Source organism: Sesamum indicum, linkage group LG7 (genome assembly GCF_000512975.1).
Source record: "Sesamum indicum cultivar Zhongzhi No. 13 linkage group LG7, S_indicum_v1.0, whole genome shotgun sequence".
Lineage (NCBI taxonomy): Eukaryota > Viridiplantae > Streptophyta > Magnoliopsida > Lamiales > Pedaliaceae > Sesamum > Sesamum indicum.
In genome coordinates this window covers 7,323,042-7,347,506 of record NC_026151.1, presented here as the reverse complement: position 1 = coordinate 7,347,506, position 24,465 = coordinate 7,323,042, and the positions used below count along the sequence as shown (strand labels likewise).

The 24,465-nt window shown below is 31.0% G+C and overlaps 1 protein-coding gene across 1 annotated transcript; it reads left to right on the top strand.

Annotated features, from left to right (window-relative positions):
* Positions 16,939–24,299, top strand: LOC105166492 (inositol transporter 1). The gene is made up of 6 exons (XM_011085870.2): positions 16,939–17,409; positions 20,282–20,352; positions 20,776–21,111; positions 22,742–22,849; positions 22,938–23,123; positions 23,464–24,299. Exons 1-6 carry the CDS (start codon positions 17,271–17,273, stop codon positions 24,121–24,123), a joined length of 1,500 nt encoding a protein of 499 aa, XP_011084172.1. The 5' UTR covers positions 16,939–17,270; the 3' UTR covers positions 24,124–24,299.

The following is a 24,465-nucleotide window of genomic DNA, read 5'->3' as shown; positions in this document are numbered from 1 at the left end:
TCCATTCCGATCATATAATATTTAGTTATAATATTGTAATTATCAATATATTATAAATTTTATAATTTATTTTATTCAAATACTTTAAAAAATAACGTTAACATAAATTTAGAGTTTTATAAATTGCAAAAATACTTTATAAGATGTATGAATTAATAAAATATTGTAAATAAAATCAATGAAACATCGGAGAAATTAATTGTGAACTTTCAGTGATTGCATAGAGAAATGCTATCACCATTATAGATATGTCTGTGAATGAAGATTTCATCTCATTCAACTCAATTGAATTACAAAGTTATAGGAGGAAAATGTACAACTGGTATAAGTGCTTAACAAGAGAAAAACATATTCTACTTACAGAAGTGCAAAAGAGGAAAACAAGGCTAATCGTCAAAATAAAAATTAAATAATTTTGCCGCCATGCTCTATTTCTGTTTCATCGTCTTTGTGCTGCTAATGCTGCTTCTGTTGGCATCACCACAAAGCTCCCTACAGCCTCCCCTGGAGCACGAGAGGACAAGCCCATCTTGGACAGCAAGCAAACAAAATCAGCAATAGGGAGGGACTTGGTGAAAAGATCAGCAATATGTGCAAAACCACGAACATGAGAAGGGGCAATGAACACAAGCTTGAACTGGTCTTGCACCAAATGACAGTTTATGTCCAAATGTTTGGTGCATTCACCTAACCTCTCGTGTCTCCATCTCCTATGTCTCTAATTGATTGTCAGTGACAATCAATAGAGAGGGCAGTTTATAAGGTCCCCATAGATCAATGTGTATGAATTCAAGTTTTATTGATAGTGAAGGCTACTAGGAGTAAAAGGCAACCTATATTGTTTTTAGCCATAGGACAAATATCACATTCAGTACTTTGTACAGAATCAATATGTTTTATTTCTGGGATATGTTTGAGTACAAGAGAAGAGGGATGACCCAGCTGTTTGTGTCATAGTGTTCTATTATAGATTTGAGATGTAAGACAAGTATCATTCTGTTTGATGTATGAATCAATGACAGTAGGATCAAATGAAGAATTATCTAACAGGTAAAGATTGCCCAACTATTTTCTTACTACTAGAATCCTTTTATTTCTCTGGTCCTGAAATAGGCAATAAGAAAAACAGAACAACACTTCAATAGATGAGGATGAACAAAGTTTAGAACTAATAGAAGATTAAATTCAAACAAAGGCACCAATAATACTTCTGTGAGTGTAAGATACTTGTGCAAAGATGCATTCCCAGTGTGTGTGACTGACTAAGTAGTGCCATCAGGTAAATGCACCAAAGTAGGATGAGCAAGGGGTGAAAGGTTATTAAGAATGCAAGAGTTAGCACACATGTGATTAGTAGCCCCGATATCCACAATCTAAGAGGTTAAAATATTAGCTCTACAACCAGCAAAAACACCATTTATACTTGCAAAATTTCTTTGTGGTTGATCAGGCTGTACATTGTTCTTCATGAGTCTGATCAGTTTGTGTAGCAGTTCTTCCTTAGTGTCAGATTAAACTTGTTTCCTAGTTTCAGCAACTCGTTTTCTCTTGTCTATTAGCTCCTTGTACCAATCAGGTGTCCTTTGAAGCTTGAAGCAAGTTTCCTTGCTACAGCCTGCTTCGTCACAGTGTTCACAATATTGAGTCCTTTTACCTGCATTATATTTCTTCTTCTAGTACTTAGCACCTCCCCTCAGATATAGTGTTGCATTTTCAGTTGCATTAAACAGCTCCATATGTACCTGCTTCTGTTTCTCAACACTTTCAACCATTGCATACGCCTTATTGATTGAGGGAACAAGATCCATCACCAAAAGTTGGTATCTGACATTGTCAAAACGATCACTAAGCCCCATCAGAAACTGCATCAGTTGTGTGAATGCATCCAAATCCACTATTGCCTTTGATGCACCACACGTACATCAACTCCAAGTGCATTGTGTTGTTGGCTTCAATTTGATGTTTCATTCCAAAGTTTTAACATATTTTTCTCGATAATTGGTATAGTTGTGGATCATAGCATTCACCATAGCGTTGCTCCAAATCCAACCAAAGATTTCTGGAGGATTTCGTATGCATGAAAGGCTCCACAATGCCCTTAGATATGGAGTTTAAAAATCATGTGGTCACCATACTATCAACTGTAATCCGCTGTTCAAAATGTGGATTATTTGTATTCGGTTTTACAGAGGTTCCAATGAAACCTAGTTTCATTTTTGCATGCAGTGCATGCTTAATTCCAAAGCTCAAGTTCAAAATAGTTATTACCAGTGAGAGGAGCACTCACCATTATCATTCCAGGATGATCAGATCCATGGAATTATAGCTTATCAGGTACGGGTCTGTCTAGTTTCACCAGTGGTTGATGTCTCGGCCATTGTTGAGACGAAATCTACAATATCGATTGCGAAACGTGTATGAAGAGGCCTTCAGTCAAAGGCTCTGATACCATATGAACTTTCAGTGTTTGCAAAGAAAAATGCTATTGCAATTGTAGATATTTCTATGAATGAAGGTTTCATCTCATTCAATTGAATTAAATTACAAAGTTACAGGAGGAAATTGTGTATATATATACATTCAAGAAGAAGAAGAATCTAACTACTTAACAAGAGAAAAACATATTCCACTTGCAAAAGTGCAAAAAAGGAAAAACTAAGTGTCATCACCATAAAGCTCACTACAATAATTGACAATGATTTTTTTTTTAGTAATACATCGATCCAATTAATATATTAATATGACTAAGACCAATAAACAATTACATCGACTTAACAAATAACTACCAACAAACAAATTACAATAGCTCACATATAGTAAGACAAATATCCACTCATTCAATGGGACTCTAACCCATGACTTCAAACCTTATTCATTGGACCTCTGCCTTAAATTTAACCACTAAACTAAAATATTATTGGTGACAATGATTTTAATTTAAATAGTCGTAGTTTGTGTGTGTGTTTTTTGTAATTCTTTTTCTTTTATATATATATGTATAGATGGTTGATCCAAACACAACATAAGAACCTCTCAGAAAATTATAAAACTAGAAATCTAATTTTCTTTGATTTTCATCTTATACATCAAACATTTCCTCTTATTAATATTTTTGAATCTAGGATCTTTGGTAGGAAAATGAAAAGGAAATGCAAAATACTTAAAATATGAAGAAGGAATTTACAAGATCAAGATTAGGACATGTTTTTTCTATTACATCCATGAGATTTATTAAAAAAAATAAAAGTGGTACTGGTTTTTCAAAGTCCATTATCATATAAGTGGGTGAAGGGATCGTTGATGTATTGATAGTGCACATGATTAAGTTTAAGTGTCAATTTCATGTCATGGTAATGACACAACCAAAAATGGTTGAGTTTTTATAGATATTAGTGCACCATTGTTTAGTAGATTTGGTAATTCTCCAGTAAATTACAACGAATTTTTTTAAAATTTGAGATAACTATAAATATTACTTTGTTGTTTGAAATATTATTAATATCTCATTAATTTTAATAATCGTCTAATAACTAGTCTGATTCATTAGTCTTCATTAAGTTTTTTTTTCATTGTAAATTAATCAAAATACCCTTATAGATTATAAAATAATTTTACCTATTTTTTAAATTTTTTTTTTGGGACCATGTGGATAAGTTTTTTTTACAAATTTTCAAAATTTTTATCCACATTGTCTAATTTTGTTCTACAATTTTTTATTTTTTTAAAAATACAATAAGGACAAAGTTGATCATTCCAAACCTTCATTTCATGATTACATAATTTCATTAAATATTAAGAGATATTTATAATTTTTCAAACAATACGAGATATTCATAATTATGTCAAAATCCAAAAAATAATCTCGTTGCAATTTACTCAAAATTATAGTCAACCTTCCATGACTAATGGTCTTTGCAAAGTCGAGTTGTTTTTCTTTTAATCATTTTTTATTGAAGTCTTATGTAGCTGAGTAGGGTTTACGCAAGTTCTTACCTATTTATCTATACTAATATAAAAAAAATCATACTAAATAATCAAATCTACCGTTTAATTCATTTATTCTCTTTACAAATAATTTGATCATAATAGTAATTTTAATAATTTTAAATTACATTTTTTCTCGTTCTCTCAACCACTATACCACGGTTTTCACTCACCTTTCCTTGTTCACATTTTGTTTTTTCTTTTTTTTTCTCCTCACAAACTTTCATATTTTTAATGAACTTATAATAATAATTTATTTTTTCTCTCCCACCTCAACTCACTTCATATTTCTGTTCTTCTCAAGGATTTTTTTTCTTTCTTCTCCCCCACACCATATTTCAGTATAAAAATGCAATAGTTAACCACGGTCATGTAACGGTTGTTGGTCGTAATATCTGCTAGGGTGCTAAAACATTTAGCCTGATAAATATTTTTACCATGACTCTTAGCCATGACAAAAAAAAAAATTCTTGGTGAAAAATCTATATTTTTGCTCCAGTTTTATTTAACCATGGTCAATAAATATTATTTACCATAATTTTTAATCCATAGCTATTAAAATTACAACGAGTAGTCATTTTTTTCTAGTGTTTGTTTCTTTTCCCAAATTTCTTTTTTTCTTTTTCATCTCATACCTGATTATTTTTTATATGCTTGTGGAGATCACGTACAACAACCATCAATGATATAAAATTCAAATGCCCCTATACAATTTCAAAGAAAAACAATAATTAATGAGGGTAACTACTCGACCACTATGCAACAAGAAAATTTAACAACTTCTTGAGAATCTAAAACTTGGGAGGCGAGTCTTATAAGGGATTAGGTTTTCTATTGCAAATCTTATAGCATTCTGCACTGTATTTGAATTACACACGCCACGTATATAAAATTATTCTTAATAAAATATATAATGTCATTTTTATACACTTGACGTTTGTATATTAAACGAAACAGAAGATGCAATAGTCCTTCTTGCGTACCATCTGGCGCGCCTCATTGTCTTAGTGTGAATGTTCTCTATGAATCGTTCCAAACACAACAACAACTGTTGAAGATTCAGTGCCGGATTTGGAGGATTGTATAATATGCATGACCACCATGACTTTTACATTTTTTTTTAAACCATCTAACCAAATGAAAATAAAAAATACCTAATTATCCGAAACAAATGCCATTCGTACGACATTCTAATTCGGACTAAATTTTATCAATTTTAAAATTTATAAAATTTAAAAAAAATGAATATAATTGTCGGACTAAAATTATTATTTTTTTTACAGAAACTAAAATTAATATTAAGAATATTTAGTAGACTAAAAAAATATTTTTTTCGATATTAATACCATTGCAGTTTTGATTAAGTAGTATCTCGAGGAATCCCATTTACATCAATTACTATTAATGAAAAACAAGATTAATTGTCTTTGTTTATAAATTATTTAACTCTAATTATCAACAATTAATATATACTAATTATGAATATTAAAATATTAATAATTAATCAATAAATATTATTAAAATTGATCAATATGAAATATAGATGAGGCTCGATTTTATGACTTTTTTATTATGCTTCGTCAATTGAATTAGGTCTTTGCCTACTAAATTAATTATACCAATGGGCTTTCATATAATCTATATCAAAATGGGCTTGGTATTGGCCCAAATATTTGGTAAAGACAACTTTGAGTTGGAAACTTCTTTAAGTAACAAATTACCAAAGTATGCAACAAAATAATTAATAGGGTAAATTATATTTTTCAATTTGAATTATGCCCCTTTTATATTTTGATATATTTTTTTATGTCAATTTATTATTTTAATTTTATGAAATTTGCACTTTATCATATATGATCGTTTTTTTATTGATTTTTTTATCGAAAAAACATCACATGTTGTGCATATGTGAAAAAAATAATATCACATACCCTTAAATATCACATATGCACTGCATGTGACGTTTTTTTTTTAATCAAAAAACTTGTGAAAAAATAGTTATAAATGGCAAAGTGCAAAATTTCACAAAGTTGAGATGGTAAATTGACATAAGAAAATGTTTAAATACCAAAGTGTAAAAATGATCATAATTCGAATGACAAAATATAATTAACTCTAATTATTCTCTTTGCTTTTGCATAATTTTTTAGTTTATAATGCTGAATTCACAATTACTTTTTATAGAAAAACACAATGCCATAATTTAAAATATTCGACATCTATATTTGGTAAAAATGCATTTTTTGTTCTCAAATATAGTTACTAATACGGTTTCAGTTTTCAAACAATTTAAGGTTGTAATTTAATTCTCAAACTTTAATTTTTTTGGTACTTTTGGTCATTCCTTTAACTTTTTCGTTAAACTTAACGAAAATTTCATTTAAAGTGTCTTTTTATCTCATTTTAAGATATTTTTCAAGATGTAATCCAATACAACCATTTTTTCTATTTTTCTTCAAACTTCAAAAGTAAATAAACACACACACACACACACAAAAAATAAGCAACAAGTTTTCTAAAATTTTATTGATTTTTTTTCTATTATTGATAATTTTTTGTAAGGATTATTCAGGAATTTGTTGCTTAAATTTATTCTTTTGGTTTATTCTCTTATGAAGTTTGAAGAAAAATAAGAAAAATTGGTGCATTGAATTACAATTGGAAAAACACCACAAATTATTTTCCATTTTAATTGAAATTTCAGTTAAGTTTAACGGAAAAGTTAATGGAAGGACCAAAAACGTTAAAAAAGTTAAAATTTAAGGATTAAAATTACAACTTTAAATTGTTTGAAAACAAAAATCGCATTAATAATCATATTTAAGGACCAAAAATGCATTTATCCCTCTATATTAACATTGGTACAAAATAAATATAACTCCCTGCTAGAAACCTACTAAAATACAAAATTAAATTGCTGTTAAAAAATATAAAAAGATGAGTGTACAAATATTTTAAAATCACTTTTTATAAAATTAGAAAATATATATAAAAAAAAGAAGATGGATGTAAACAATTAAAATTCAAATAATAATTAGAATAAATTAAAAATTATTAAAAATAAAAATTTCATTTTATATAAGATTTCTCTATGGTATGATATATTATTGAAAAAAATTTAATTTAAAACAATTATATATATATATATATAGTCGTGCATTTCATGAGTTCTACGCCAATAAACAAAAGTGCAATTTAATATGAATAGGAGAAATAGTCCAATGCTCAAATGCGTCATGTGGCACCGATGGGTTTCTTGCTTGAGTGATAAGATTGGGGTCTTTCAACAAGAAATAATTAACATTATAAGAAATATAATATTTAATATAATTAATAATAAATAGTTATAGCAAAAAGTCATTGATCACAGTCACATAATGGTTGTCGGTTGTGGTTTTGCGAGTAGGGCTAAAAGTCATGGCAAATATTTTTATCATAACTCTTATTTATTACAAATAATTTTTCCATAGTGAAAAATATAGTTTTTGGATCGATTTTACTTAACCGTGGTTAATAATAATTATTTACTGCAGTTTTTAGCCATAATCATCAATATTATAGTTAATAGTAATGTTTTTTTCTAATGTGAGTACAAGTCTTACGGATGTAGGTGATTAATCTACTTTTAATAGTAGCATGTGTATATTATTTTTTTTTCTTTGTTTTAAAATTGTTGGTGGATTAAAAAATATTATTACATTGCATATTAAAAATATTATATTGATATATTAATTATTTTAAAGATATCGATATCTATACTATATAAAAAGAAAATATCTTTCTCTCACAAATGACGGTTATGACACTGCAATACTGATTTATTATTATGCCAATAATACCCTTTAGTTAATTTTTTTTCTTTTTTTTTCTTTTTTTTTAGAAATATGGTGATGAATCGATTTATATATATGATTTATAATATATTTTAAAATATAAAATATTATTATTATATACACACAAGAACCATGTGCTATGACGTATGATATTTTTTAAGAAAAATGCATAATCTGGCTATACTAAATAACATCTTGAGGCCCACAAGGAAGAGCCTAGAGATAACCACTATGTTTGTTTTCATTTCCAACTTAATTCCGAGACAAGTCAAAACATATCCAATATTTGTCATCATTCAAAAACACCTTATTTAGGTGTTTTTAACTGTTTTAGTATAAAAACATACATATATATATACACACATATATACATAAATATATATAAAAAAGGCATGATTTGACAATGAATAGTAATTTTTGTTTCACAAAATACAACATTAAACATATAATACTTATTTTAAATTATCTCCAAAGACATGATTTGACAATGAATAGTAATTTTTGTCATCCAAAACACAACATTAAATATATAATACTTATTTTAAATTATCTCCAAAAACAAATCCAAACATACATACTATCTCTAACACATACTTGTTTATCTTTGTTTTTCTCTCTCTATTTCCACAAAACACAACAAAACACTCAAAAAACGAATCCAAACATTATGAACAATTCCAGAAAGCCAGAGCAAAGAACTTTCTGGAACCATGTGATGAAATGCAGGAATCTTTCCACTTTATCATGTAGGAATCAAAATTTTTTCATGTATTAAATTATTTATAATATTTTATTTCACTATAATACATCTATTAAATTTGATACTTGTTTAAATCTATGGCCTATCATTGTCAATATTTTATTATGATTTTTATGAGTTTTTATAGTTAATATTGTTTTATAAATTTATATAGTTTATTTAATGACAACTATTATTTTTTTTTTTTGGGTAAATGTAAGTTTCATTAATAAAATAAAATCGTACAGTACAACAGTGCTCAACTGGTGGTTTCTCCCTCGACAGGCCAAGGGATACGCCATAATCTATATAACGCACATTAACTAACAAAACGAGATAAATTAACACTGATAATCCTCTGTCTAATATCTTCCACGATAATGGTGGCTATTATATTCGGTGGTCACTCCGTATGCTCAAAGCGTCTCAAATTTCGTTCCCTCCAAATGTGGTAAATGCAAGCAACCAGGAGTGCACGATAAGCCAAGTTAATCATATGTTTTCCTCTCCATTTCCTTACAGCCCACTCAACGTCCCGTGACCACTCTCTATTAGGCCATTCAAACCGAACAATCCGCCGAATCGCTGTCAGGCAACTTCTGGTATAACGGCATCGAAAGAATAAATGAGTATGTGTCTCCATTGCGCCCTCATCACATAATATACAGGCGCCTAGATATGATAGCCATGGTTTATCAACTATGGATAGTTTTCCCAAAATTGCAAGCCATAAGATGAAATTATGCTTGGGGATCTTCAGAGAACCCGAGAGTAGTGAAAACCAACCTACTTTGGGTCCTGGTGGGTCCAATAGCCTATAAAGAGATGCAATTATAGGTCGTCCAGTCTCAAATCGCCAAATAATACGATCTGTCTCGCCATGAATTATTGGCAATGCATGCAAAATCTCCAAGCACTCAATGTCTATAATGAGAGGCCAATGCCATTGCCCCTCTATAATAACACTGTTGAGCTTGTCCGTCGTCTGAAGCCCAAGCATACGTGGACCCTGTGGGAATCTCTCAATAAGGGGACCAAGGTGATGCCATGGATCATGCCACAGATAAAATGAATTCCCATCACCAATCTGATAGTCTACCATCGATCGAAGCAAAGGGCGTAGACGAAGGAGTTTCCTCCAGCCCCACGAACCACCATTGTCAATGACCGTCCATACAGATTTATCACGTAGCCGCCCATTATATAACCATTCTACCCAGATTGATGTTCTATCACATCGAATAACATCACACAGCTTCTTGCTCATCAAGGTACGGTTTAAATTAGCGATGTCCCGTAGGCCCTGACCCCCCTCCAACACCGGCCTACAGACATCCCTCCATGCTACTTTGGCATATCCACTGGTTCATGTGCCCTTCCACAAAAAAGCTCTCAGACACTTCTCAATCTCCCTTATAACACATTTAGGTAGGATGAATGCAGAAGCCCAATATATACTTAACGCCATAAGGACAGACTTAATAATCTGTACCCTCCCAGTATACGATAATCTCATTCCTTCCCAACCTTTAATGCGTCGATCAATTTTCAATAATAAAGGCTGGCAGTCTGTTAACGATAATCTAGAGGAAAGTAGAGGAAGTCCCAAGTACCTCATCGGAAGATGCCCTTCCTGGAAGCCGAGCATCTCTAACAGTTGCTCCCGTATCTCTTGTGCAGATCGAGAGATGATAAGATGACTCTTATGCACATTAAGTCGGAGACCTGACCATAATAGTTGTAATGACAACTATTATTACTATCCATTTATCCTACCTTAAATACCTTTTTTATATTTTATAAGACTTGACTAATTATTTAATACGTTATGATGGTTTTTTTTTTATTTTTTATATATCTCAATATTAGTAATTGTCTAATAAATATCATTTCGTGTCAGTTCATTGTAGGGAGTATTTGTTAGAGAACGGTAATTCCAGGGGAGTATTTATAATTTTTTAAACAACAAAATACTATTTGTAATTATGACAAATTTTAAAAGAACCGATTGTAATTTTCTATTTAAATTTTTATGGTGCTTAAATTTTGAAAAACATCAAATTTAGTTCGAATATCCATTAGAATTGTTCTCCCATTGCAAGAACAACAATCAAGTTATCACTTCGAGCCATTAAAAGGTTGTGAGTATGAATTCCACATATATAAGTATATAATTTATTTTTATTAGTAGTATTTTATTTTTATTTTTTGTTTACTTGAATATATTGATTAATTTAAAAATATTAATATATAAAATATTTGAATTTGAATGCATTGAATGATATAATCATAAATTGAATCTTATAATATCAAAGGAGATTTGTGACCATTTTGTCTTTTTAAATATTCAGCAACACACATATCTGTATTTATTAATTAAGGAAGAAGGGTTAGAATAATTGTCTTAACAAATAATCTATAAGATCATGGATTCGAATTTTACCAATATATGAGATGTTATTCTACTTTAATAGTAAGTATTGTTCTATTTTAATAGTAGTTGTCGACTAAATATAGTTATATGATATTGATGATTAGTATATAACTGTTATAATTGTCGATAGTTGTTAGATATAAATATTTGATGTCGATGATTTAATCGATTTATTCAAAAAGTAGTAATTCATAGACTTTCATTTCAAAAACTACCTTTAATAAACACACTAGAGAAAATTTACCGCTGCCTAAATTTTTAACGGTTATGGACTAAAAATAGTGATCTACTATTAACTGTAGTTACCATAGATAAAATCGATACAGTTAATTTATCCACCATAAAAAATATTTTTTGCCATGATTATAAGTAAGACAAATTTTTTAGCCACACCCACAAAAACTACGGTTAACAACTGTTTTGTGCCCCGGGATCACAAAAACCATATTCTTCAAATAATTAATTTACATATAAATATGTAAGTAACAAAAAAAGTTATTTCTCACATAAAAATAATAAACTTTTTATAAATTTAATATAGAACAAATTAAAAAATATATAGCAAATGTGTCACTACTGCTAGTCAACTTTTAATTAGAGATGTTCATTTTGGAAAATATATTTAGTTATTAATAAGTCATTAAATCATATAAAGTATTTTACCAATATATAGTGTACAAAATTTTACAATTAAATGGAGACTCTGAGGGGGGGGGGGGGGGGGGGGGTAAGGTGTAAATATAGAATTATTTTTTAAAAGAATTTTAGAAAAAAAAAAATTTCGGGGTGTATTTGACTTAATGGATTTGAATTTGCGGAAAAGATATAGAGTAGGATATTTCAAATGACTTTATTTAAAAATAATTTAAAATTTATCTATATTTAATAAAATATAGTTCAAAATTAGAGTGGAATAATTTAAAAATCTTTGAATTTAGCATATCTTCATATAGATTGAATTTTTCATTCTAGTGTTTTTTAAATTTTCTATTACTTGTTATAGGTACTCATATATATAATAAATATATTATATTATTTTATAAAAAAATTATATATACACACAATAAAAATATGATAAAATTAAAATAAATATTCACAGAGGTTTTGAGGGAAAAAAGAAAGGTACATTTGGCAATGTAGAAAATGACATATTACAACGAATTCCCTTGATGTTTAACATAATTATGAATACCATATTATTAAGAAAATTATCACTATTCTTAATATTTGATGTAATCATATAATCCTTGGATGAAAGTTTAGAATTATCAGCTTTACTCTGACTGTATTTAAAAAAAAAACAGATGAAGTGGATGAAAAAAAATAGAAGATTTATCGACTTAGTCCATTAAAAATTTCAAAAAATTTTAAAAAATAAATAAAATTATAATTCATCACTCACAATACATTTTGATCAATTCATCACAAAAACTGACAGAAACTTAATGAAGTTTAACAGATTAGACTAGTTATTATACAATTGTTAAAATAAAAAAATTAATAATTTTTTAAATAATAATATTTTTTTTTTAATTATGTTAAAAATTTTAAGGGTACTCGCTATGATTTAGGGTCTAAGAAAAGAGATGAGGATTGGGTCAAATCAAAGCTACGTGACAAATTTGGCCAAGGCCAAAAAAAAATAAATGATGGGTGCGTTTATGTATGAGTACGAAGTCCCCACATTTACTTGTACATATTTCATATCACCCACACATTTGGACTGTCATATTTCCATAATTGACACATGATTGAGACGTTCCATTGACAGTGACATCTTTCCCATGTTTTGTTTCTTTGTTGAAAGAGATTTATGCATCAATGTAGAACCTATTTTTGTGTACTAATCAAGTGAAGTTCTAGATCATTGAGTTTTATGTAGTGGGTGTTTGCAAAAAGTTGTTTTAAACGCTTATTAGTAAAAAAGTAAAATAGAAAAAGGATATTTGAAGTGGCCCTTAATTATTTGTTTAAACGTTTAAAATAAAGGAGTGAATTTCAACCGATCAGCATAATAAGTCCAATCTTGTTAATCCAAGCGAGAGGTATTACGCTCATATTTTTTTATATTGAACCTGATGTGGCGGAGTTTAAAAACATGTTCAATTAACCAAGATTACTTGATGAACTGTAAGGATGCCACATTAGGTAGGCTCTCCACTAGGGGAGGTAGATGAGTCAAGCCGGCTCGCGAGGCTCGATTCGAGCTCGAAAAATTCAAACTCGAATCGAGCCAAGCTCAATCCTTTCTGTTCATGAGCTCGCGAGCTTTTTTTTATTTTATTTTTAATTTGTATATATTTTTATTTTTAAAATTTTTATATATTTAATTTCATATTCAATACTTTATCAATTTTATACTCAAAATTGACCATATATTATAATTATTAATCAATCTCATATATTTTATATTGGATAATAATAAATTGTGATACTCTTATTTATACATGTGATCTTTATACAGAAATAAATTTAATCAACAACTAAGTAAATTATAATATTTTTTATAATTAAAATTATTATTTAAAATGACACATACAAATTTTATGTCATATTTTAATATATATTTGTATTGTGTTATACTTTTTTAATTGACACGTAATTCACTTATGATTTTTTTTATCAATTTTTAAATATATATAAGACTATGTCCATTATTCATATCAGACGGTAAGATTTAAAATCACATGATCTGAATCAACGATACACTGTCTTGAATGATTATTTTTATGTTCCGAATATGATATCTCGACATCCGTATATCCATTAAGTGTAAAACTTTACCAAATGTATTTTTCTGTAAGTTTGATCATACTTAACGGTTTGATCTGAATTTTGATGGCCCGATTCACCCATGTTGTTCAACAATGTATGTTGATAGTTACATCAATGTAATACTATGAAAAGCGCAAGTTTGTAAGCGAGTTTCTTCTAATTTCAACTTCTGTTATTCTTCATTGAGCACGAATAGAGTGTTCAGTGGATTGAGCTTTCTTTACACCCCCTCCTCAAGTGGGACTGGTCAAGAGATTGATCAGACCCAACTTGGATATAAGTGAGGTGAATTTGGGTCCAGTGAGGCTCTTGGTGAAGACATCTGCCAGTTGCTTCTAGGATGAAATGTGAGATGGTGCAATGAAACCTTTGTTTATACTTGTCTCTTACCAAATGACAATCTATTTCCAAATGCTTGGTTTATTCATGGAATACAAGGTTGACTGTTATATGCAATGCTACTTGATTATCACATAAGAATAGGATTGGTACTGGAACCTCAACATGAAAATCTTTAAGGATGTTGTAGATCCAAGTTAATTCACATACTGTACTCCCCATGCTCCTATATTCGGCTTCAATTATGGACTTGGAGACTGTAGTTTGTTTCTTTGTTTTTCATGAGACCAAACAACCTTCAAAAAGTATACAGTAACCTGTACTTGATCTCCTTATATCTTTGCATGTGGCCCAATCAACATTGCAATATGCAATGACCTTGAAATTTTTTTCAGTAGAGAAGTAAATTCCTATGTGTGATGAGCTCTTTAGATACCTGACCAGGTGCAATGCGGCTCACCAATGTTGTTTACAAGGTTTTTGCATAAACTGGCTCAATTATTGAGTTGCATGGCAAATATCAGGTCTACTGAATCCGAGATATAATAGTCTGCATATTAATCTCCTGTAGGCTTCAGGATTAGATATAGGTTCTTCTACATATGTTGTAGGTCCGATTCCAGGTGGTAATGGAGTACAAGTTGTCTTGGCTTGAGAAAGGCCTGTGTTATGAATTATAACCTTGATATACTTGGCTTGCGTGATGGTAATTCATCTTTCTGACCTTGCAATTTTCAATCCTAAAACATGGCTTGTTGGCCCAAGATCTTTGATAGTGAATAATTTATCCAAGTAGAGCTTGATATCTATAATAGTTTGCTCTGATGGTCCTGCAAGTAATACATCATCCACATAGACAAACAATGCATAAAATCCTGTAGAGGTCTCTTTGGTGAAGAGATAGTAAACCTGTTTTGACTGTGTGAATCCAAAAGCTTATAGCTTTGCTGTAAATTCATATTTCCATTATCTAGAGGCTTGCTTAAGTCCATAAAGTGATCTTCTAAGCTTACAAACATGTCATACTGGTATGTTATAACCTTCTGGTGCTTGCATATGAATTTCTTCATCTATAGATTCATGTAAGAAAGCATTGTTAATATCAAGTTGGTGTATATGGCATTTAAATTTTGCAGCTACTGTTGCGAATAATCTAACTGTTACTGCCTTGGCAACTAGGGAGAAGCTATTTACATAGGCTATACCTTCTACTTGATTGTAACATTTTGCAACTAACCTAGCTTTGAATCTTTTTATTGAGCTATCAACCTTTAATTTAAGTTTAAAAGTCCATTTACATCCTACTGCAACCACTTCATTAGTCTTGTGGTCCTACATAACACAATAAGATGGATAGAATTTAAACCTAATGCTGGAATTATTGCAGAGCTTACTAACCGAGAGTAAATTGTGCATATACACAATTCATTTATTAGGTATGGTTATTTATTTATATTATCCCTCTAATTTTATTGAAGTATAGTAAAAAATTAAATTATGCACACGCTTAAAATATACTTCAGTCGCTAGTAGTATTTACTAAAGATAAGACTCATAAAGTAATTAATTCGGTTCGCAAAATATTTATTGACAAATATACCTTTAAATGCATTTATTATTCTTATTTTATTTTGATAAAAAAATATAATAAAAATTTAAATTACACTCATTCGTCGAATGTATTTTTACAGCTAATATATATATATATATATAAAAGTATGGTCATGTCACGCTATAGTTCAAAACTAATATGTCTTTCTCTCCACATTATTACAATTATATTTGCTTTTTTTTTTTTATATCTAAAGATAATTTCTTTATTGAAGTTAGTATTTGAAAAAAAATTGAGGTCAAATAGAAGACATTTGAGAATATTTCACCAATTTTAATTCATACCAACTGCACACTACAAAAAGATAAAGTCTCCATCTCAATGACTAGTTTTTAATTTACTTCACACTAAATGAATTTAAAACACATTATTATTTTTAAAAATATAATTCGAAACAAGAGTTGAAATATTAACAATCTTCTTTATAATTAAAATAAAATCTCTAATTTTAAATTCATTTATCCAAATACAACGAAAGTGAAATTTTTAGCAAAAGTATAATCAATAATATTAATATGGTTACGTCAGCATTAATTGATTTGGATTTGAAAGAATGGTTTAAAAAAAAAGATTTAACTGATTTACATCAGAAAATTTTAAATCACAAGTTGAGTTTTCATGAACAAATTTGATGTTATGGATTCGACTCCCACCAAATACGTGAGTCTTTGTCTTACTTTATATGAATTATTATAATTTATTCGTTGTTCTTGGTCCTATTGATATAATTATTGAATTGGATCGACGTGTTACTCAATTTATCGAGATGTTGATATGATCATTATATAATTATTATTAGTTAAAAAAAATTGAACAATTTGAAAATTAGCTACATTCATTTTTCACCTCATCTCATCGGAGCAAACCAAGGATATATTTGTTTGTAGACAAAATAAAACGATCGAGCAATCATAGTTAAATATGAAATTATCTAAATAACTCTAAAAATTATGATACTTTCTTTTAGTAATACATCAATTGAATCAATATAATTAAAAATAAAAAAATATATAAATTCAATAGGAAGAATGGCCTGCACATTTATATCCACATATATATATATATTAGGAAGGAAAAGGGTCCCATAACGTGAAACACACGGAATGATTTACTACACTAAAATACATCAGATTCTGATGATAGTCACAAATTAAAACTCAATTTCTTAAATAGACAATTAAAAAATTGAAGGAAATCTCAGGCCACAATTCCAATATATTTTGGTTGTTTGAGGCAATTACAATAATATTATTATTACAGGGGCTTATCCAAAATCAGACCTTTCCAATTTTCTCTCCCATTTCTTCTGCTCACTACATTTGCGTTGCCATTTCATTTTTTGTACTAAAACCTCCCATATCCTCGCTCTGCAGCTGCATCAGCCGGCTGATTTTCTTTTTTTGTTTGTAGATTGTGAGTAGTTCAAACCGCTTCACGGATACCCTTGTGAAATCGGAGCACCATTTCTCTGATTTTGGTTGGATTTTTTTTCGTTGATTTTGTCCGGGAATCGGCGTGAATAGATTGTTGATCAGTCAATCTGTAAGGGGGGAGATGACGATCCAGTCATTTGCGGAGAGTTCCGGTTATTTGGGAGGGAGTAATAGGAGGATCACGTATTTTAGCAACTCTTATGTGCTGGGATTGACTGTTGTTGCTGGTATTGGTGGTCTTCTCTTCGGATATGACACCGGTAATTGCTCGGTTTTTCTTCAAATTAATTACTTCCTTTTTTTCGCCATTATTTCGTGAATTGCTTTCTTCTGTTGCTGCTGCTGCTTCTTGTGTGTGTGTGTGTGTGTGTGTTTTCCTGCCTGAATGTGAACATGCTATTGGAAATGATTGTCAGGCTTCTTGGATTGAATGTAACTTTAAGATCATTTGTGCGATTCGGTGAGTAGTAGCTGACTCCATGTCTTTTATTTTTTCTCAAAATTTGTTTTTGATTTCAACAGGCGTTATGTTAAGAGATTTTCATTGTTAAGTTCCTTTGGCTGTTTTGGGCTTATTTTTAATTTGATGTTGTTTGTTCTAGAAAGATAGAGAGAGAAAGAGAAAGGGAAAGATATGGGTGTGTTTTTGGGTATTTTTAGTAGACTGTGTAAAGATATGTCTAGAACCCCTTGTCTTTTTGTTCTTGGTGGAGGATAACTTATATTGTAGATGTTAAATTATATTTTGTAAATATATTATATTTTATTTTAATTTGATTGGAAATAGTTTGATAAAGGTAGTTACATAAAACTTTAAAAATCAAGAGTATCAAAGACGATTCCTATTAAAAAAAAAAAAAGTATCAAAGACGATTGCTGTGTAGAACAATTGATTTGGCCAAGAACAACATTATAGGGCTGTGTATTCGGTAAAACTAAACCAGTTTCAGTTTGGTATTGCTAATATACCAATTTCTTTTTTTGGTATACTTTTTTTAGTAAAATAAAAAAGTAATTAAATATTAAATATTAAAAATAATAATTACACTTTTTATTTATTTTTTAAATATTTAAAAAGTAAAAATAATGTAAAAGTAATTAATATAAAATAAAAATTATTTCAGTAACCGGTACAGTATGTTCAATGCTAAAAATAGAAACCGAACCAAATACTGAATTTTCAAGAAAATAAAAATCAAATATCGAACTGAATTTTTCAGTTCGGTTTTAGGACACACCGAATTTTCGATCTCAGTTCGGTTCGGTGTGTTTAATTCATGAACACCCCTAAACAATAAATTGAAATTGCTTGCACATACATTTCATTAGTAGGTGGGAGTCTCATTAAGAAAAAACTTTAAATAATATAATTTGTTTAATTTACATTTGTTCCTTATAAACATTTAAGGTTAAATGTCAAGTCAGTTTCCAACATATGATAACAATATACATTGATATAATTCGAAAACTTACAAATGGAAAATGAATCATGTCTATTCCAGAAGTTCATTTTTAACTTGAATAAAACCGACAATAGACATAGTACAAAAGTAGAGTTAGTACACTTACACACCAACTCCATGCCAACATACTTAAGTAAAAAAGTAGTATTTATACACTCATTCCAGACAATAAATATAGAACAAAAGGAGAATTACTATACCCATATACAAACCCCATGTAAACATACTTCAGGAAACATGGGAAATTTGATTATATTTCTAGTAAAGAATAAAATATTTGTTTCTATGTATTTAGGTAACATATACTATAATCAACATATATACTTGACCTTTAAAAAATAAATAAAATGGTTTCGTGTTTTCTCATTAAAACATAAAAATCAAAGATCAAAAAAAGGACGAAAGGCGCATAAATTGAATATGCGTTTCTTTGGGAAAACAATTAAAAAGAGGAAGAAGCACACATTTTTAAAAAAGTTATTTTAAAAGGAACATTAAAAGTTTTTGTTATTTTTTTTAAAAGGAAAGAATCTTTTATAAGAAGAAAAAGAACAAAAAGTTAGAAAGTAATGCACATTTCTTTGCTAAAACCAAAACAAGAAGAAGAAACATTTTTCTACTAAATTAAAAACCATGGTTTGGTGCCAAAGACAAACCCTAGAAAATAAGTATCTATAAATTTAGTATTTTAATAGATGCCAAATACTTTTGATAGTGTAAATTTTCCTTGTTTGATTATGCAACGAGATTGACTTGCATTTGGAACAGCTCTCTTTCTGTGTTCTTTTAATTCAATCTCTGGATGACCATGTTGCTGAGACAAAAGGGTCTTGGTGAAAGGAGAAATAATGTCCCATGATATTTTATCTATGATATATTCTGTTTTTCACGTCATTGATAAAATAAAATATTTATCAACTTTTTAGGCCCTGGCTATTCTTGTACTTGTCAAATTCAACAAACGAACCTCTGACATTGCGATAGCCACACTCGTTTTGTGTACTTTCATGAAGTCTGCAGCGTCTGGTGTGGTCTTTCTGTAGTTATAGCATTTAAGAATTGCTGTGTATATTCTTTTTTAGAATAAATTACAATAACCTTTCCTAAGATTTGGCATTATTACGAATGCCTCCCTTTTTTTGAAAAATTACAAATAACCCCACCCCTTGATATTTGATAAAATTATGTAATCCTTGGACGGAAGTATCAAATTGTTAACTTTGCTCTTACTGTATTTTTGTTATTTTATTTAAAAAATTAAAAGTTTGTAAAAAATATTGGACGCGGTGGATGGAAAAATTTTAAAAATTATCGACTTTGTTCATTAAAAAAATTTAATAAATAAATAAAATTGTTATTCTTAATCCACAACGGCATTTTGGTCTATTCACCACAAAAAATGGATAAAAACCTATCGGATTAGGCTAATTGATAGACGACCATTAAAATTAGGGGGTATTGGTAATTTTTCAAATACAAGGGGATATTCGTAATTATACCAAACCTCAGGGGAGGTTGTTGTAATTTACCCTTCTTTTTAAGCTTTATCCATACATCTTTCTTGCATAAAAAATTATTTCGTTTTCAATTAGCTTTAAAGTAGACTAGAGCACTTAATATCTGTATCTATCTTGCAAAATCTCTTTTCAAGTCTTTCATTTGATCACAGGAGTAATATCAGGAGCCCTTCTGTATATACGAGATGAATTTGAGGAGGTAAACCGGAGTAGCTTTCTACAGGTATGCAAAAATCTGAATGATGGATGTTATATTTGCTCTTTAATAAGGATAAATTATTCTGGAGGTGACTGATTAGAATTATGGCAGAGCTTACAGTTTTTCCCACTGCTTTTCATATTGGGAAGCTGAACTTGTTGTGAAATGCTACTGTCTCTCAATCTCTTTTGTCTCCACTGTTTCTTAACTCCTGATGTATGAAAATGTTATTTTTCATTAGGATTTTATTCTGTGGAAACCATTCGTCATACTTACATAAAATTTGAATTCATTCTCCCACTATAATGCTATCAAGCAATGAAAGATTTAGCCAATTATATAGTGGGATATTTTAACCTCCTTAGTTCTTCAGCATTTATGAGTAGTTTATTCCAATAGAATTTTGGAGTCATTATCTTTTAAAGTTTTAACTCAATACATTTCCAGGAAACAATTGTCAGCATGGCTTTGGTTGGTGCCATGATTGGAGCTGCAGTAGGGGGTTGGATTAATGATGCTTTCGGGCGGAAAAAAGCTACTCTCTCTGCAGATGTTGTGTTTGCACTTGGATCCGTTGTCATGGCAGCAGCTCCAAATCCTTACGTTCTTATTCTAGGGCGGCTCTTGGTTGGCCTGGGTGTGGGTGTAGCATCTGTCACTGCTCCAGTGTATATCGCTGAGGCTTCTCCATCAGAAATTAGGGGTGGTCTAGTGAGCACAAACGTTCTGATGATTACTGGTGGACAATTTCTTTCTTACCTTGTGAATCTTGCTTTTACTGAGGTCAGTTTACTGCCTTGGTTATCTGCTTTTACTATGCTGCCTTTCTCTTATAACAGTTTCTTCTTTTTTTAGTTTTTAAGTAATGTCTCAGATAGATTTTGTCAATCCCATATAATAAATAACGCAGCGTAGCTTTATTCTTGGAATTCTAATATCCTAGCAGTGTGCAAAGACTGTTGTGCATTTTTATTATTATCTGGAAAAATTGTACCTTTCTTAGTTGGAACCAACTTTTGTAGAACGGCAGAGTCAGCATTATCTTTTAGAAGAGAACATTGTATACATGTCCTTTCACCATATGCATGCTTGCTGAAGCCCTCAACTTGTGCTAGAGAGTAACTTGGTCGACAACAAATTGGTGGTTGATTTTTTTTTTTTTTTCATGTAGAGGCTTGGGAGCAGAAGCAGTGTTAGCGAAAGGCTGCAAGATTTTTATTCGTACTTGTCAGTGTAATAAATCTATTATTCTTGTGTATGGCTTGGTAACTTTATCTGGTGCCTCTTCACCAAGAAAATCAGCTTCACTTTGTAGCAGATGCATCTTGATTGGTTCTTGCAGAATATTGAGGTTATGCCAACTGCAATGAATGGTTGATGCTTATAACGTCCGGTACTGGCTGACACATTCTATTAGCTGAAAATTCTTATGCCTTGTGGGTTATATGTCAACTTTAGCTTATAAAACACATGTTATATCGTTTAGAAAGACCTATACTTTTTCATATGTAATTTATTTTTTTCCGATCTATCCAGTGCTTGCTTTAACACTAATGTCTATCGTCATCAGTGCGCAATGCAAGGGTTATCTCCTCCTTTGTTGACTTACTACTTACACATTGAGTTTCCGCCAGTAAAGGTTTGAGGATTAAGTGATGTCATAGTTGATCTTCCAATTGCGTATGAGGAGAATTTAGCTCCTTATTCTACTCCAACCCTTTTATAGCCAGAAAAAAAACATCTATTCTTTTTTAGGATCTATTGATAAATAAAAAAAATGTGGTTGTGGTGGATGAACATTGACTTTAGAATTTGTTGACACACCATTTCTCAAATTTTTGATGGCTGAAATTCAGGCTATGTAGTGCGGGTTGGGGATGTGGAGGTGGGCTTGGAGGCTGATTTCTTTTGGCCTTGAGCAAGTCACCCTATGAGTTTCTTTCTTGTTCCTTTTCAGGAAATTGGGTTGAATTAGCTATTTTTTGTTGATTCAAATACACTAATAGCCTTTTCCAACTTTGGTGGAATATCTTGGCATGAAAGGGACTAACTTCTGGAGATCTGCACTCTACATGGCCTACCTCCACTGGTTGCTTACTTACCATGTCACGGTTTAGATTAGGTTTCCTGCTTGTTAATTCTCTGAACCTTATTTCTGAAGCCACTTGTGGTTTGTCGTTCTTGTGTATTTCTACTTAAATCTTGTGAACTTTTGTGCATGTTTTCTCAAATAGCTGTTTTCTTTTATGTAAGTAGGTCAATAGCAGAAGATAAGCCAGATAAGGGTGGTATAACTGGAAAACAAAACTTGCTGGAAAAATGATTTTCTGGAGAATAACAGCTAATGATGTAATGGAAATGAGTTAAATATTTGCTTGGATTGTTGGTGAATTTTTGTGTTTATATTTAACAGGTTCCAGGTACATGGCGCTGGATGCTTGGGGTATCCGGGTTGCCTGCTATTATTCAATTTTTTCTTATGCTATTTTTGCCAGAGTCTCCACGCTGGCTTTATCTGAAGGTGCAGTTTTGGTTTCTAGCACATCTGTGTTTCTTGAGACCTTTTATCATATATATTTTTCGTTTAACATCTTGCTGAATTCTCACAGAAGGATAAGTCTGAAGCCATTGTGGTCCTTTCAAAAATTTATGATCCATATCGGTTGGAAGAGGAGATTGATCAGCTCGCTACTGCACTTGTCGAGGAGCGGCAAAGAGAGACTCGTGTCAGTTACTCTGATGTCTTCAGAGTGAAAGAGCTAAGGCTTGCTTTTCTAGCTGGAGCTGGGCTGCAGGTAATATTAACGCTACTACTTGTTAGCTAGTTACCCAATAATTGTCATAACTAATGTAACCTATTTTAAAGGGTATTTTTCTTGTCATACACGCACCCTTGTTTCTGTAGTGTGTAAACCATTGTGGTGATGGTACAGAATTAGGTCAGGGAGGTGGGTGAAATGTCCACTTGTATGTAACTGCATTAATCCATCTGAGCTCAAAAGAAGTAAAGGCACGGATTATCTGTGAAACAGATTCAAGTCAGATAGGTCAAAGTGGTTTAAGTTACTTTGTTATATCAAAACTTGTTTTCCACAGGAATTTGTAGGTAGTGAAACTTGAATCTTGATTTTGCAGGCATTCCAACAGTTCACTGGCATCAACACTGTCATGTATTACAGCCCAACCATCGTTCAGATGGCTGGCTTTAACTCCAACCAATTAGCACTTCTGCTGTCCCTCATTGTTGCATTCATGAACGCCCTGGGCACAATTCTTGGAATTTACCTCATCGATCATGTTGGTCGTAGGAAATTAGCACTCAGTAGCTTATCTGGAGTAACCATATCTCTTATTATCCTTGCTGTGGCATTTATCTTGGAGCCATATGGTTCCATGAACGCGCTCTATGGTTGGATTGCAGTTGTTGGTTTGGCTCTTTATATTGCTTTCTTTGCACCCGGCATGGGCCCTGTGCCGTGGACTGTCAACTCAGAAATATACCCGGAAGCCTATCGAGGACTTTGCGGAGGCATGTCAGCTACTGTGAATTGGATATCAAATCTCATAGTAGCACAAAGTTTTCTGTCGGTGGCAGAGGCCGTCGGCACTGGCCCGACTTTCTTGATACTCGCTGCGGTGGCTGTTGCTGCGTTTGCATTTGTGGCAATTTTGGTGCCGGAGACAAAGGGTTTGACATTTGAGGAAGTCGAGAACATCTGGAAGGAGAGGGCTTGGGGAAGAGATGTGTCAGAGACTGGAAGAGAGCCATTGTTGCGGACCGGGAATGGCCATTGAGACTGTCCTAGTTCCTTTAGTTATGCAAGCAGTTGAGATGTTTATGAGATGCATGTGCAGGAGTATATATAAATATAAGAACTTCGTTCTCATAGTAAAAAGTTGTATCAACTTTGTGATACTGGTAAATAAGAATAATTTTAAAGTATGATTTGCCTCGAGTATTTTAAGCATAATTAAAGAATATTTGTATTTTTCTTTTCGAAATGTTTACGAAACACATTACTGTTGTAACCCATCGAAAGAGAAATAGTAATTATGAAATTCAATAAACATTCCTGTCTCTTCTATTTAATGGGCATAATGAATAATTAGATGAAAAATCATTGCAGTGGTGTTAGA